This window comes from Nanorana parkeri, unplaced genomic scaffold (genome assembly GCF_000935625.1).
Source record: "Nanorana parkeri isolate BGI_ZX_2015 unplaced genomic scaffold, ASM93562v1 scaffold3072, whole genome shotgun sequence".
Lineage (NCBI taxonomy): Eukaryota > Metazoa > Chordata > Amphibia > Anura > Dicroglossidae > Nanorana > Nanorana parkeri.
In genome coordinates, this window is record NW_017309340.1 from 32,137 (window position 1) to 48,012 (window position 15,876).

At 43.3% G+C, this 15,876-nt stretch overlaps 1 protein-coding gene across 1 annotated transcript in view; it reads left to right on the forward strand.

Annotated features, from left to right (window-relative positions):
• MLF1 (myeloid leukemia factor 1) overlaps window positions 1–15,876 on the forward strand; it is a 33,952-nt gene that overhangs the window by 10,566 nt on the left and 7,510 nt on the right. The window contains exons 2-3 of the mRNA XM_018574590.1: window positions 7,588–7,744; window positions 14,339–14,425. Coding sequence (XP_018430092.1) covers window positions 7,588–7,744; window positions 14,339–14,425 — 244 coding nt within the window. The remainder of the gene's footprint in view (window positions 1–7,587; window positions 7,745–14,338; window positions 14,426–15,876) is intronic.

Consider the following 15,876-nt stretch of genomic DNA (forward strand, 5'->3'; position numbering starts at 1 on the left):
GATTAAGCAATTTACCAAATTGTCTGTAATAAGCAGCCAGTCAGACTCCAGACTTTCACTCTCCAGCTCCTATTTTCAAGGGCCGGCTTTCACCTCATTGGTTGGCATCAGGCTGTACAGGGCGGTCATATTTAACATAAACTAAAGAGTGAAGTGGCATAGTGTAGCACTTCTTCAGGCCGGGTTCACAAACCTAGGCAGCATCGTTTTTGCGGGTTTGTACGCGTGTGTTCAGCATGCAGTTATTTGCACGTTTGGCACATTTTTACGAGTGTGAAAACGCACATACATGAAGATGCGCGTTTGACTGGCAGCTTAAGAAACATTGCGTTCAATGGATGAACGCGTGTACAAACGCACAAAAATGTGCACAAAAGTTTGCATCATGTTTCTGCCACGCGTTCTCTGGCACTTCCATTGAAGTCTATGGGGGGAAAAACGTGCTGTTAACCCAAAAGAAGCTCATTTACCTTTTTGGGTGTTTGACGTTTTGCTGCTCAGGTGTGAACCGGGGCAATTGAAAATCATGGGATTTCTTAGGTTGGGCATTTAAAAGCGCTTTTCCAACTGCTCAAGAACGCCTAGGCGTGAACCAGGCCTTATTGTAAAAACGAGATAACAATCAATGCACTTGCACATGTAAGCATGACACAGAGAGGAGACTTGTAGATGGAAGCCTCTAACCCGATCACTGGAGGATCTCCTAAGGAAAGTGGAGTCAGGGGTTCCATGAATGGAATGCACGCCAATGATGGAACGTAAGTGCTGTACACACGATCTTCCATTTCTTCTCTCCTCGTGGTCAGTTCCATCTCCTCAGTTGTGTATGCAAATGCACGGTGCTGTTGCTAGGCACTCGGAATGGAAGATCATGTGTACAGCACTTACGTTCCATCATTGGCATGCATTCCATTCATCAAACCCCCAGCTCCATGCACTCACCAATGTAAGCCTTGTCCCGTTGCATAACGCAGAGAGGAGACTTGTAGATGGAAGCTGCTAATAAGATCACAGGAGAATCTCCTGAGGGAAATGGAGTCGGGGGTTTGATGAATGGAATGCATGTCAATGATGGAACGTAAGTGCTGTACACACGATCTTCCATTCCGAGTGCCTAGCAACAGCACCGTGCATTTGCATACACAACTGAGGAGATGGAACTGACCACGAGGAGAGAAGAAATGGAAGATCGTGTGTACAGCACTTACGTTCCATCATTGGCGTGCATTCCATTCATGGAACCCCTGACTCCACTTTCCTTAGGAGATCCTCCAGTGATCGGGTTAGAGGCTTCCATCTACAAGTCTCCTCTCTGTGTCATGCTCCTCTCTGATTAAGAGGGATTTGCATACACAACTGAGGAGATGGAACTGACCATGAGGAGAGAAGAAATGGAAGATCGGGTGTACAGCACTCACGTTCCATCATTGGCGGGCATTCCATTTATCAATCCCCCGACTCCATGCACTCACCAATGTAAGCCTTGTCCCGTTGCATAACACAAATAGGAGACTTGTAGATGGAAGCTGCTAACAAGATCACAGGAGAATCTCCTGATGGAAGTGGAGCCATGGGGTTCCATGAATGGAATGCATGTCAATGATGGAGGGTAAGTGCTGTACACATTATCCTCCGTTCTGCATTTATAGCAACAGCACCTTACATTTCATACACAACTGAGGAGATGGAACTGACCACGAGGAGAGAGGAAACGGAAGATCATGTGTACTGTACAGTACTTACGTTCCATCATTGTTGTGCATTCCATTCATCGAACCCCCCAGCTCCATTTCCATCAGGAGATCCTCCGATGGTCTGGTTAGCAGCTTCCATCTACTCGTCTCTTCTCTCTGGTTATGCTACTGGACAAGGCTTACATTGGTGAGCGCCTTGATGGTTATCTCCTTTTTCCAATATAGAAGAACGGCTGCACTATGCCGGCGATTTTTTGGTGTGGCTCTTTTATACTAAAAAATGTTTTGGACATATAGTGGGCTTTCCGTTCGATATATGATCTTGTATCAGTGGCTTGCATTGGTGTTGTTATTTTAGACAGTTGAATATGGCTTCTTCCTATTGACTCATCACTATGATGGGCTTTTTAATTGGCCAATAGGAATGTGCTGGAGGCAAGAATGGGACCCCCAGGAAGTGCTGAAGCTTTGCCTGTTGGAATGGCTGGAGATCCAGCTTTAACGGCAAGAATGTGGAGCCCACTATATTCCGGCACCTCTGGTTGGTGTATTTGGCATTGCTTGGCTGTGATGTCACTTCATTCACTATTGCCTCTGTTTGCGTTCCCGTTGGAGGAGCCCTATCCAAAAGTACCTGAGGCGGGAAGCAAAAAATGCTAAATATGGTCGCAAAATGGAAAGCACTGTTAAAGCTAGCCATAGACTTTGGATGTGGAAGCATAATTCAGCCATCAAACAATCCTCTCTTTTTATTCCCTAAGCACACTTGCTTGAATTGACCAAGGATATATGCCACAGTATATAGAGGATGATGGGTAAGTATTGTTATATTAAGTGTAAGTATTTTCCCATTCTCTCTGCTTGAAAAATGTCCTTGACAAAGTATGTGTATTGTAATGAAAGCGTTGTCCTCTGGCAGAGACACGACAGCAGAACAAGCAGTCCAGTGCCAGCATCCATGTTGGGCACAGCTGCTCTAATGAACTCCTGCCAATGCTGTCTTCACGCCACAGGGATCCAGCTGAAATGACAACACAAGTGCACATGGAACTAGTCCGTTTACAGTACAAGGATGCCAACAGATGCTTATGTCCCCTGCGCCTCTAGATCAGGGGTGGGCAAACTCTGCACTCCAACTGTGGTGGAACTGTAAATCCCAGCATGCCTCTGCCTTTGGGAGTCATGCCTGTGGCTGTGAGTCTTGCAATGCCTCATGGGACTTGTAGTTTCACAGCAGCTGGAGTGCCGAGGTTGCCCACCCCGGTTCTAGATACATCATATTAGGTCCTTTGTTTTCCGAGGCAGAGAAAACAGCAGTTCTAATGACAGAGTGAGCGTACCACCTCCAAGTATTTGTTACCTCTCCCAGGGATCATAGTACTGCCCTGACAATGCCCTCATCTGCTTTTCTCATCAGAAGGGCATTGTCCAGGATCAGCATCTATACCTGTATCCTGAACCTGGATGCTGGCTCAGAAATACAACATCCCTGAATATCTTGGTGCTCGCAAATGTCTGAGGGCTTGTTCACACCAAGCGCAGAGCAGTTACAGAACGCATTAAAACTGCGCCCAATGTATTCCAATGGTATTTTGGGCTCTAGTTCACACCCAGAGCGTTCATTTCCAGAGCATGTAAAAAAACTGCATCATGCCCGATTTTTTCTACTCTGGAAGGCACCAAAAAGCATACAAACGCCCTGGAACGCACTGAAAGCCCATTTTAGACTAAAACAAATATATATATATATATATATATTTATAAACAGCCAGGAACACAGCAAAACACACTACAGGCCACTAACTCTCCGAGAATCGTACGATTCCCGGCGAGTTTTCTAGCATGCTGGTTCGATGGAAGGCATGCGACCGTACAGTAGAAATGGTTGCATGCCTTCCATACACTGCACGATTCTCGTACGATTGCGGGATTTCCCACGATTCTCGTACGAGAATCGTGCAGTGTATGGGCACCCTAACAAAGATCATCCCCTGTGGCAGTCTCTCACCTTGTGACCTGCTACAGAGTTCTGAATGTTGCAGTCTGTAGAATGAGGAAAAGCTTCATCCCTCTTATTTTAGGACTGCTTTTTGTCGTCATTTTGCATGTTGTGACCTGACAGAAATGTATCCATGCAGTCCTGTAAAGTTACTGAAAGGTCCACCTTGATATCACACATGTCATGGTTTTATGGGTGCCACAATTTCCATTAGGTGATGGGGTGGGGTTTGTAGAGAAGGTGCTTATTTTACTATTAGTCATACATAATAATCAAATTCCCCATTCCTTGGCCTTATGAAGAGATATTTTGTATGCTTTAAGAGTATGTCAGAGCAAAATAAAACTTTTGCCTGCTCAGCCCCAATGCTAGACAAGGCAATTCAGACCCAGTGAGCTCCTGATTAAGTGGGATTTGTGTTTGCACTAAAATCCTTAGCAGTATCGGCCCTACCGAATAACCTGAACAAACTGAAGAGAGAAGCTGATTGGTTGCCCTGGGCAACTGCTCCAGATTTTGTCTGCTCCACTTTTGATCAATTCCCCTGTATGAGTCACTTATTACAAATGCCTGCAAGATTGGCTGCCCACTGGATGGTGCCGTTTATACTGATCCGGTTCTGGAATGGTTTCAGATGGTCTGAAGATGTCGTGTGAACTATTAGGAAGACTCGCAAATCTTCAAATCCTACACGGCTACTCTAATCCTTTTTGGTCTGCGCATTAGATGGACCTCTCAAGGACATTCCTTTTCTGTAGCTGAGAAGTCAAGTGCTGCCTTTTCCTTTTACTTAGGAAGACTCTCCAGCTGAAGTGTGAATATTTTCCCAGTCCCAGATGGTGGGCAGACTGGGACACATTTTCCTGTGTTCCATGCTGGTCTTATCTTACTGCCAGACTTTGCCAACATGTGTCTTCTGCCTCCAGTGCTTTATTGGACTTTATAAGTTTCACAATTTAATGTGTATTTTCACTTTCGCAGGCACATTGGGATCACACCTCTTTTATATTAGTTACATGTCCCCGTTCACATACAGTACTTGGGTTAAGGATTAGTGTTAAAATCTCTTTCTTTGTAATGTTAGGAAGGGCTGTGAGGGGTTAACAGATTACAACTCTGGCATCTGCATTGTACAGTATGTTAATGTGAGAAACACAATCCCCAAATTTCAGTCCCAAGTCTTTCTATTAGGACAGATCACTGTGAAGGTGCTGAGTAAAACCTGGAATCAGCCATGTTGCCTGCTGCAATAAAACATCGAAAGTATTTTTGTTTTTTTGGTATGTCGTGTGAATAGGAACACATAACAAACACAAGGAGCAGTTTTCTCACATTTGACTGCAAAAGTAGAAATACACTTTAATGTTCAAAGTTGATTTAGATTTTGCTACCTGTTGCTTGGTAGGGCAGATAAAGCCTTTTAGGAATTCCTATCTATATCAGAGATGATGTAACCGGATTTCCCTTGTAACCACAGTAAGTGCTTTGAAGCAGAATTAGAAGGCCAGGATTAAGCCTCTACCCTGGTTGTTGCAGACAGCCATTGGTTCCAGCACCAATGCCTGCTAGAACTGGGTGACACTGTAAAATGAAGCAGTAACAGAACAACTACAGTAGCTCTGATTTAGAACTAAAGTGGCCCTTGTCCTTTGCCCATGCAGAGAAAAATAAAAGGGTCACCACCCTAGTAGTATAAATTCAACTTTACTGTCTTCATGCTTCTCAATTCAGCTGCCGCGATGGGGAAAGAAAGCCCTGTTTAAGCATCAAACCAACATGTTAGAGCTTATGGCTCTGTAGACTCACTGACCCTTCCCCAATAAGGAGGCACCAGTGCTGTCACATAAGAGGGGTGGGAATGAATCACATTCTATTATCTGGACCTGCTGAGTATTTAACTTTTTACAGCCTTATCGGAAAGTGGAATGGTGAGGAAGCAAAGTAAAGGTAAGTATGTGCTGGTGTCAAGCAACCCTTTTCATTTTCCCCACATGGGCTAACGTAAGGGTCACTATGAGGAGGTACCATACTATGTTTCTGCAAATGGATTACAACTGTGGCTGCTTTCACCTGACCAACTCTAGAACTACCAGTGAACCTGACATCAATCTAAGCTTGTAGAATTGACATTCTGAGCTCGGTCAAACCCCGCTCAGTATCATGCAGAGCAGACATTGTAGCAAATATTGGAGGTTAACCTTGTAGAAAAGTATGTGTCGGCATCTTCTGTCCCAGTAGGGATGCACCGAACCCGATAATAGTATCGGTATTGATGTCGATACCGAGTATTTGGGCAAGTACTTGTACCCGCCCAAATGCTCCTATACCTCCCCCTGATATTGAAACTTCTGGTCTGAGGGAGGTTTCCTTCGACCTGCAGTACGGTGAGGTACCTGGCCAATCAGGAAGCTGGGCGGCGGGTAATGATTTGGCGCCCAGCTTTCTGATTGGCCGGGAAGCCGGCTCCATGCTGTTTGGATTGGTATCGGTGAGTACCGAAAGAAAAATATCGGTACTCGCACTCAATACCGAAAAACCGTTATCAGTGCATCCCTACCCTTAAGTGTCGTCTTGACAGTTTTCGGTTCATGCCTGACTCACTTTAAAGTAATCCTTGCTTCATAGTTTGCTATAGTGCCCCCTCATTAGAAGAACATTCATTCAAGCCCTAGAGTGAAGAAACTAGCCCGTACTTCTGGAGGAGCATGTGACTCACTTGGAGCGGAGCACAGAGAACGGAGCTGTGGTAAAGCAGTTAAAGTGACACTAAACTCAGGAGGTAAATCTGAAAACTGCATTCAAGTACCTTAACTATGAACAATTTATTTGTGTATCTCTCGGCTGTAGATCCTCAAATCATCTCTGAATTGGTTCAGGTTTAGTGTCACTTGAAGTATGTATTACTGGGGAGAGCTGATGCATGGACACACCAGAGGTTCATACCTAATACAAAGCCTAACTAGGTGTAGACTAATAAATAATACAATCTGTGCAAGTCACATTGCTAGTAAATGGCCAAGTCATTTCCCGCCCATTCCTCAATTGTTTAACAGTACACAAAAGATTGGACTATGTATACCATATTTTATTATTCCGTAAATTTGTGCTAGTCAATGAATGATTAATGAACTGAACTTCTGCACTGCTCAACTGCAGTCTTCCAAGATGACAAATAGGACTTTGGGTTTTTTGGAAGATAAATCAATTATTAATGATTATAGTTATTTCAGAAATCTGAAATACTATGGGAGATTTATGGCTGTGACCTCAGAGCTTTATTACACCATGACTTATGTTTATGCCAAAAGAAGAAATGTGCTTTGTTCTTCACTGAATACATATCTCGTATCTAGTAATGTTATTCATTAGAGCACTTCAAAGCAATTAAGTTTATGCGTGTATATGTGTAGATTTTTTTTTATATATGTATATATATCTACACACACACACAGTATCTCACAGAAGTGAGTGCACCCCTCACATTTTTCTAACTATTTTTTTATATCATTTCATGTGACGACACAGAAGAAATTACACTTTGCTACAATGTAAAGTAGTGAGTATACAGCTTGTATATCAGTGTACATTTGCTGTCCCCTCAAAATAACCCAACACACAGCCATTAATGTCTAAACCGCTGGCAACAAAAGTGAGTACACTCCTAAGTGAAAATGTCCAAATTGGGCCCAATTAGCCATTTTCCCTCCCCGGTGTCATGTGACCCGTTAGTGTTACAATGTCTCATGTGTGAATGGGGAGCAGGTGTGTTAAATTTGGTGTATGGGGTGTACTCACTTTGGTTGCCAGTGGTTTAGACATTAACGACTGTGTGTTAAGTTATTTTGAGGGGACAGCAAATGTACTCTGATATACAAGCATTTGCTGATTTCACAGGGATCCATTCCGTGCACACCAAGAACATGTCAGACAGATGATGAGAAGCTTCTCTGATCCCTTTGGCCGGGATTCCTTCTTCAGTATCACAGATGGCAGATCTCATGGCCGCAGAGGGCAGAACTCTTCCCAGGTGGCTCTGAGGGAAGATCACAGGGTAAGCAGTTCCTCATATCACAGTGCTGTCATCAGCTTAGATTATATCGCTAGATTCATTTCAAAGACCTGATTGTTAGCTTAGGTGCACAGTGCCGGCACTGTAATGCCAACCCTTAACTGCCCCGTATTGCTCTTCTTCTTCTCTTTCCTGGTGATTTAATCCACAGCTGTTTTCACCCTGTCCTATTCCTATAATAGTTTAACATGTGTTAATTCTCCTCTATTAACTGTTTTAGCTACCTAGCAGGCACATAATTACAGTTACAGACACTGATGTACAAGTTTAGCACTGTTGAGCCTGTTGGACAGATGTCAGTTCCTATACTCCTGGCTGTGTAACTGATAAAAGCAAGCCTGGCATTCTTCCATCTGCTATATATAGTGTGCCAATACCCTTTGCTGAAAGCAACTTTCTGGATGTTTTTCCTGGAAAAAATGTTAGGAAAACATCACAGGCAGCATGGGTACGTTTGGAAAGGAGCAGGTTAATTTAGGGGGTGGTACTCTATCAATCACATTGAATTTAAGACGGCAAGAATAAAGACATGGCAAGGGTCAATGGCGCTCTGCCAGCCACTGGCACTGTAATCTGAACTTAAATATCTGTAGCTCAATATATTGGCTTTAGAGAAAGCAGTCATCTGCAGGTCAAAAGGAAGCTGCCAAATATATTCCTATCACGGCAACTTAAACTGAAACAAGTGTGTGTGTGTGTGTGTGTGTATGTATGTATGTATGTATATATGTGTGTATGTATATGTGTGTGTGTGTGTATATATATATATATATATATGTATGTAATATATATATATCTATCGATCATAAACAAATAAATCATATATGAGCAATAAATTGCAGTATTTGTAGGAACAGTAGGAAGCAGAATGAAGCTGTCTTAAAACAGAAGGTATCAAGGGGGTTAAGATAGGCAAACTGTCCATAAATTAAGCAATCTGATATGGATAACAGAGGTACATTTTGACCGGGGCCTGTAATTAAGTATTAATTTATTCAAGACGGATAAGTAAAATGTATACATCTGTATATGAGGTCTACCAGGAGATATATTGCTACAGTGACCATTTAGAGGGGCTTTAATAAGGCTGCACAGTGGTTATTGTGCAATATGCTAGAAGTTTATATCTGTTTAGAGCAGCTAGAACAATCAAAGATGGTTAGACTGCATCTGACACATGAAATTCTGCTTTTCAAATACAAATGTATATATATGTGTCCCTTCTGAATCTATAATTGTGTCGTTTCCTCAGTAGAGATATGATGCAGAATTAAACATGATAGCCATAAAGTAGGCTTATTTATCCATCCACCTCTTTTCTTACAGTGGACTGAGTGAAATTATGAATATCTTGCCCTTTATATTCATAAATGGCTAAACAAAATAGATGCTAGTCTTGTAGAAAATGCTTTTATGGCCACCTAGAGCAGCTGTTTTTTGACCAAATGCTACATAGCCTCATCTGAATGAAAGGATCAGACATCGGGCTGGTCAGAATCCATCTCTGAATGAAAGGTGAAGGATGGTCGGGCTGAGGGTAGAGGTGATGGCTTATATACCAATGGTCCACACTCCAACATAACACGGAGTTCTCTCGTCCTACATCCTGGCTTGTCATTTAAATAGGTACATTGTATATGCAGATGAGGGATTTTGACTTGTAAAGCTTCTTTAATACACAGTTTTGTTTTTTATTTAATACATTTAATTTTCATGTAATATAGGCATTTCAGAAAGAACACCATCCTTAAAGCAAACCTGTGCTTTGTCCATGATGGCCTTTAATACATCCCTTCCCAGCAACACATACTCACCTTTTCTTTACTCCCACACTGCTCCTTCAGTGATCTGGAAATAGGAAAAACACAGCATTTCCAGGTATGGAGGAGCTCATGACTTGTCACTTCGTGTGTCAGAGCTGGTGCTTGGTGATGGGCCCGTCGCTGTCACATGCCGTGGGCTCACCCCTGTGTCTGGTAGTTTTGGAAGGGTTGGCAGAAGGAACCACCTAGCAGAGCAGAAAGAAGACTGACACTCTGGCAAGTGTCTGTTTAGAAGAAAAGACAGGTGATTCCCTGTGAAGGTGGCAATTCCCTTTCACTAGAGTGGTGTTCAGTGGCACAGGCGGCTGGATTGGTAAGTTTAAAGGGATGTAGGCTAGGTGACTTTTATTTTTGCAGCAGAGTCACTTTAATATACCTGCACCCAGAATATTTCCATTGTCATATCATACATTTAAAACATCAGCATCATTCAAAATGATTGACTTCCATTGATCCTTTTCTTGCAGGCATCGAGTCTCAGCGACATGCCTAGTGCCTCATTTTCTAGTATGGTCAGTACTTTGGGTCTGTGTTTGTGTGATTTGGAAGCATGGCATTTTTGGCTCTAACCATAAAGCAGAGTTTGTTTTATACCCTGGCCTTTATTCAAAGCTGTTTGACATTAATACTGAATGTTGGCATGCTGTATTAGATATATTAATATGACTTAAGATGGTTAATATAATGTGTTCTTTTGGGTGGCTCATATGGTATAAATGCGCATTCATTAGTAGACATAAATGCAAATATAAAATATAAAGTAAAATATTATTCAAGTCCGTTGACAGGGGAAGCAAGGCTCTCCAATCGTTCCTCCGATGTCTGTAGGCAAGTTTACAGATGTCCATAGAGACCAAGTTCTGAACTGATTCAGCCAAAATCTTTAGGGCCGGGCAATTTATTTTATCATAGGAAGCAATAGTGCTGCAGTACGGAGGTGTCTGCAAGTACCTCTGTTAGTCTCCACATGATCCCCAAGTGTCCTTTGGATCCGAGACCCAGCCTAGGTCTGACAGCTATGAGCGCGCACCTGTGCAGCTGTCAAATGAATCCATCAACATTCTCTCAGCATGAGACAGATTGACAGGAATGGATTTGCAGGCTAGACTAGCACTGTTGTTGTCTTTATACACTTTCATTCTGGACAAGTTTTCTTTAAAGCACTACTGAATGACCACAGATGCTGACACCCAAAACTCAAAAAAACTGAACCTTATATGCAGTGACAAGTGGATTGTGAGTATAGCCTTCTGTATATAGTAGTCCCAAATGATACAGATAATGAAAAGACGCAATAAAACAATGTTTGTGGAGATCTAAACTGTCTTATGTATAATTAAACAAATAAGTACTGATGCTTATTAAACTGCATATGGACCTGTGAGGTGACAGCAATAGTACTTCTCAGTAACTTCTGTCTTCCTTTGGGTGATAGTTTTATGTAAAAGCCAACTCAAGTTACAAGTGGCTGTTGTTGCTGAGTACACTTCCATGTAAAATGGAGATAATGTGTACACTGTGTAGAATACTGCGAAGTACCCATACACACATAGCTGCACTCCAATTAGATATTTAAAAACACTGAAATCTATAACGCAACCTGAGAGATCTGCGTTACCATGTTAATTAAGGAAAATTCTCACAGCCTATTTTTTCATTGGTGTCCGGTGTCCTTCCAGTATGTCTTCTCATGCTTCAGTTATATATGTCTGACCTGCCAGCAGACAAGGATGACTGACCCTTCATATAGTAAAACAAATTCTTCACTCACTTGAGCTAGCATGCCATTTTCTGTCTGTTATCACTACTTCTATATACAGGATTATAGAAGACATACATAAATATAGGATAGCATTATTTAGATCAGTGTCTTACAAACTCTTGGATCTAGGTTGTAGATGTGCCTAATATTTTTCAGTTGTCAGTAAAAGCATGTGTCCTGGCTTTATACAAGTCCTGGTTGGCTTCTATGTTGGAGGGACTGGATCATAATTACAACATTCATTTGTCCATGACTGACTTAGTTGTGTTACAGAGCTCTTCAGCAGCATGTGAAAAATTTTTTTTAGTATTGTCAGACTGTATGTTCCCCTTCCCCACTCTTCTTGTCTGTTAAATGAAGAACTTTGTGCACTTTTATGGAACAAAAACTTCCTGAAATTATGTGTAAACTGCACTAGTCCTATTAAAGTGTAGTGTGTGTGTATACATATGTATGTATGTATGTGTATATATATATATATATATGTATATGTATACAGCAATCAGCCATAACGTTATGACTACCTGCCTAAAATTGAATAGGTCCCCATTTTGCAGCCAAATCAGCCCTGACCCGTCAAAGCATGGACTCCACTAGACCTCTGAAGGTATGCTGTGGTGTCTGGCACCAAGACGTCAGTAGCAGATCCTTTCAGTCCCATGAGTTTTTCCACATATGGAATATGGTTATTGGTTATTCCATATGGTTATTCCAACACATTCCACATATGCTCGGTTGGATTGAGATATGGAGAATTTGAAGGGCGAGTCAACACCTTAAACTCGTTGTTGTGTTCCTCAAACCATCCTTGAACCATTTTTGCAGTGTGGTACGGTGCATTATCCTGCTGAAATTGTCAGGATCCAAGGTTTCCCAGCAGAACATTGCCCAAAGCATCACACTGCCTCCGCTGGCTTGCCTTCTTCCCATAGTGCATCCCGGTACCATCTCTTGGCTACGTTCGGGTCTCACCAGGGCTACGTTTGGATCTCACCAGGGCTACGTTCGGGTCTCACCAGGGCTACGTTCAGATCTCACCAGGGCTACGTTCGGGTCTCACCAGGGCTACGTTCGGGTCTCACCAGGGCTACGTTCGGGTCTCACCAGGGCTATGTTTTGGGTCTCACCAGGGCTATGTTTTGGGTCTCACCAGGGCTATGTTTTGGGTCTCACCAGGGCTATGTTTTGGGTCTCACCAGGGCTGTCTTTGGGTCTCACCAGAGTTGCATGTAGATATCACCAAGGCTATGTTTGGGTCTTACCAAGGCTGCGTGTAGGTCTCTGCGGGTGGGTCCTCGGCTCTGCGGGTGGATGCAGGTCTCACCAAGGTTTAACGAGTGGGTGCCAGACTCGTGCCAGACTTAAGGGCTGTACGGGCGGGTGTGGGGCTGTCCAGTGGTATGCCAGTCTCTGTGGGTGCTGGGAAGGAGGAGATGTTGGCCATGCTGGCGCTGTCAAAGACAGCTGCCGCGAGGTCCCCAGCAAGTGCGGAACTTTAGGCAGCTGCTATTGTTTAATAAATTTAAAGGGCCAGTATTGGCCTCTAGGAACGGGGCATTTTCACGAGTACAAGTACTGTCGGGACATCCCTATTCATAATGTTATGGCTGATCAGTGTGTGTGTGTATATTTATATATATAAAGCTTAGCAGTTCCGTTTACTTCCTTTCAGTCTGTAAAATATACCATTGAAAGTGTTATGTTGTATCCGTTTGATAAGTGCAAAAATACCTGTTATTTCTGTCAGAACTCTACTGAACTGATAACTTCCGGTGCTCCCTGCCTGTACTGTTATCAGTATTGTTCCCAGTTGTCTGTGTGGACCACTACCCTTTGTTATGGGGAGGGGAGGTGTTCTGTAGCCCTGACACGTTTGGTGTCCCAGCGTGACAACGCTGCTCCTCTATAGATCTTGTTCATTCAATGAGCCATGTAATCCTAGGACAAGTGTGTTACTGAAGGCTTAAAAAAGCCAGGAAATCGTCTCAAGGGTCCAAAAAAACATTATTGGCTTCACAAATGACAAGAAGAAGATATGGACCACCAATGCGTTTCAGGGGCCAGAAATCCCCCTTCATAGGGCTTAATCAATGAATAACGGCACACTGATGAGCTCTAGCACACAATCCTATTTCTCGGGTAGTGAAAATCCTTGGTGTGAAAAGAGCAGTTCAGTGTTTGTACAAGATGGAAGTGTGTTACTGGCAGGATCACCAGGTAGTAAATAAAGGGAAACAAAGGCTGAGAAAACCAAATGCAGCCACAGCACATCTGAGGACGGGTACACTGCAATATACGACATTTGTGTCCTTGGGTTTACATACCCTTTAAATAAGAAATATTGCTTTGTGTTACGATTTTTGGTAAAGTGTAACAGCAGTGAAAGATCAATCAGATTGTAATGGAGATCACTAGAACAGATCAGTACAGTTATACATCTGATTGGTTGTTACCTTTGACCCTACAGGACACTTATAATTCTGGAGTTGTTGCCTTGTTTCCTTCACCCCTGTATTCAGTTACGAGGTCTATAATGTCAGATTGTTTCACCTTATTTGTTTCGCATACCAGAAGAACTCCAGGCAAGATTTGTATTAACCCTTGCAGTTGGGCTACCCCCGCACTGCAAGGGTTAAATGCTCATTTTGGCCTAGGGAGGAAAATAACAAAGTTATACTCACCCTAACCTCCGAGCCAGCTTGGACTTAGACCGCTCCTTCCAGTGTCTCTCCCCCTTCATTGCAGTGAGTCATCACGTTCTATACACTGTGTATAAGACTTGAGGACGCTGAGGGACATACCATCGCTGCAGCGGAGGGAGCACTGTCACAGCTGACCATCTCCGAAGATCAGCTGAGTACACATGCAAGGGTTAATAAAAAAATGTTGCCCGGAGTTCTTTAAAATGAATATTATGTGTGCCATGAACAGAATGAATGTGCCGTCTGATTTTCTGAATTGGATTTCTCTTTGCCTTCTTCGTTATTTTAGGCCCCCGAAGTGAAGGATTCTTTCCATTCGTTTGACAACATGATGGCCAACTTTAGAAACCGAATGATTGACATGCACAAGCAGTTTGTAAGTCCTTCACTTCTCTTCAGTGAATGGTATTCTGGAGCCAATGTACTATTCATTCAGTATCCATAAAGGTGTGAGAAGTGACGGGTGTCTCTGCAGCTTTGACTGCCACTGGTCACAGTTTTTGGTTTTGCCAAGATCTGATTGGCTGATATGTCTAGGTAGCGTTTCTAGGGTGGTGGTGTTCTGCATGATGATGTATAATTCTGATTCTCAGATCAGTCATATAAACGGAACTCGTACTACTTGTGTTACTCTGTAAGAAGAAATATACCATTTATTTTCTGTTGATAAAACACGGCGTGCCAGCTACGGAGGAATACGCATTCATTTGTCATTGGAGTTTAAAGCAGAACTCCGGGGACATTTTTTATTTACTCTTGCATTTGGGCTACCCCCGCACTGCAAGGGTTAAATGCTTGTTTTGGTCTAGGGACGAATATAAGTTATACTCACCTGATCCTTGGAGCTGGCTTGCTCTTAGACCGGTCCCTGGAGCCTCTCTTCCCCCTCTGCTGCAATGGACTAAGGTCCCTGAGTCATCACATTCTATACACAGTGTATAGGACATGGGGACGCCGACGCGACATACCATAGCTGCAGCGGAGGATGAGATAGGCCAGTGGGAACACTCTAACAGCCGGCTGGATCTGAGGATTGGGTGAGTGTATATTTTTTATTTTCCTCCCTCAACCAAATGAACACTTAACCCTTGCAGTGCAGGAAGTGTAGGAAATTGTACCCAAAGGGGATCACAGAAGAAAATTTAGGTTTTTACCTCTATCTCCTCTTCACTCAGTCACAACTAAAAACTTCTGGTCAGGGTGACAACTGCTCCCCATTTCTTGCCTTGTGGCGCAGGAAGTGCAGGAAAGGGGGCTCGATGGTCACAGTAACACATTTTAGGTTTTTATTTCTAACTCCTCCCTACTCTATACAAAATTAAAATCTCTACAACTAGGGATGCACCGATACCGGTATTTTGGTACCGAGTACGAGTACCGATAATTTTTTTCCCGGTACTCGCCGATACCAATTACCGAGTAACGAGTAGTCTCATTCAGGAAGCCAGGTGGCATGCAATGACTAGCCACCCGGCTTCCCGATTAACAAGAAAGTCTGTCCCCTCTTACCTTGTCTAGCCTGTCACCCCCGGGGCCTCTCCAGCCAGAACGTGGCCTTCCTCCGGTACCCAGCTGGAGCCGTCTGGCTGGCCAATCAGGAAGCCGGGCACCGTGTAATAAGGCGATACCCTGCTTTCTGATTGGCCATGAAGCTGGCTTCATGCTCCCTCGTCATCTCATGATGCCAATCAGAATGCCGGGCGGTGCGTCATTACACGGCGCCTAGCTTCCTGATTGATGTAATGACACGCTGCCCGGCTTCCTGATACAGGAAGTACTTGTGCTACGCATCGGAGCATTTGGGCGAGTACGAGTAGTCGCCCAAAT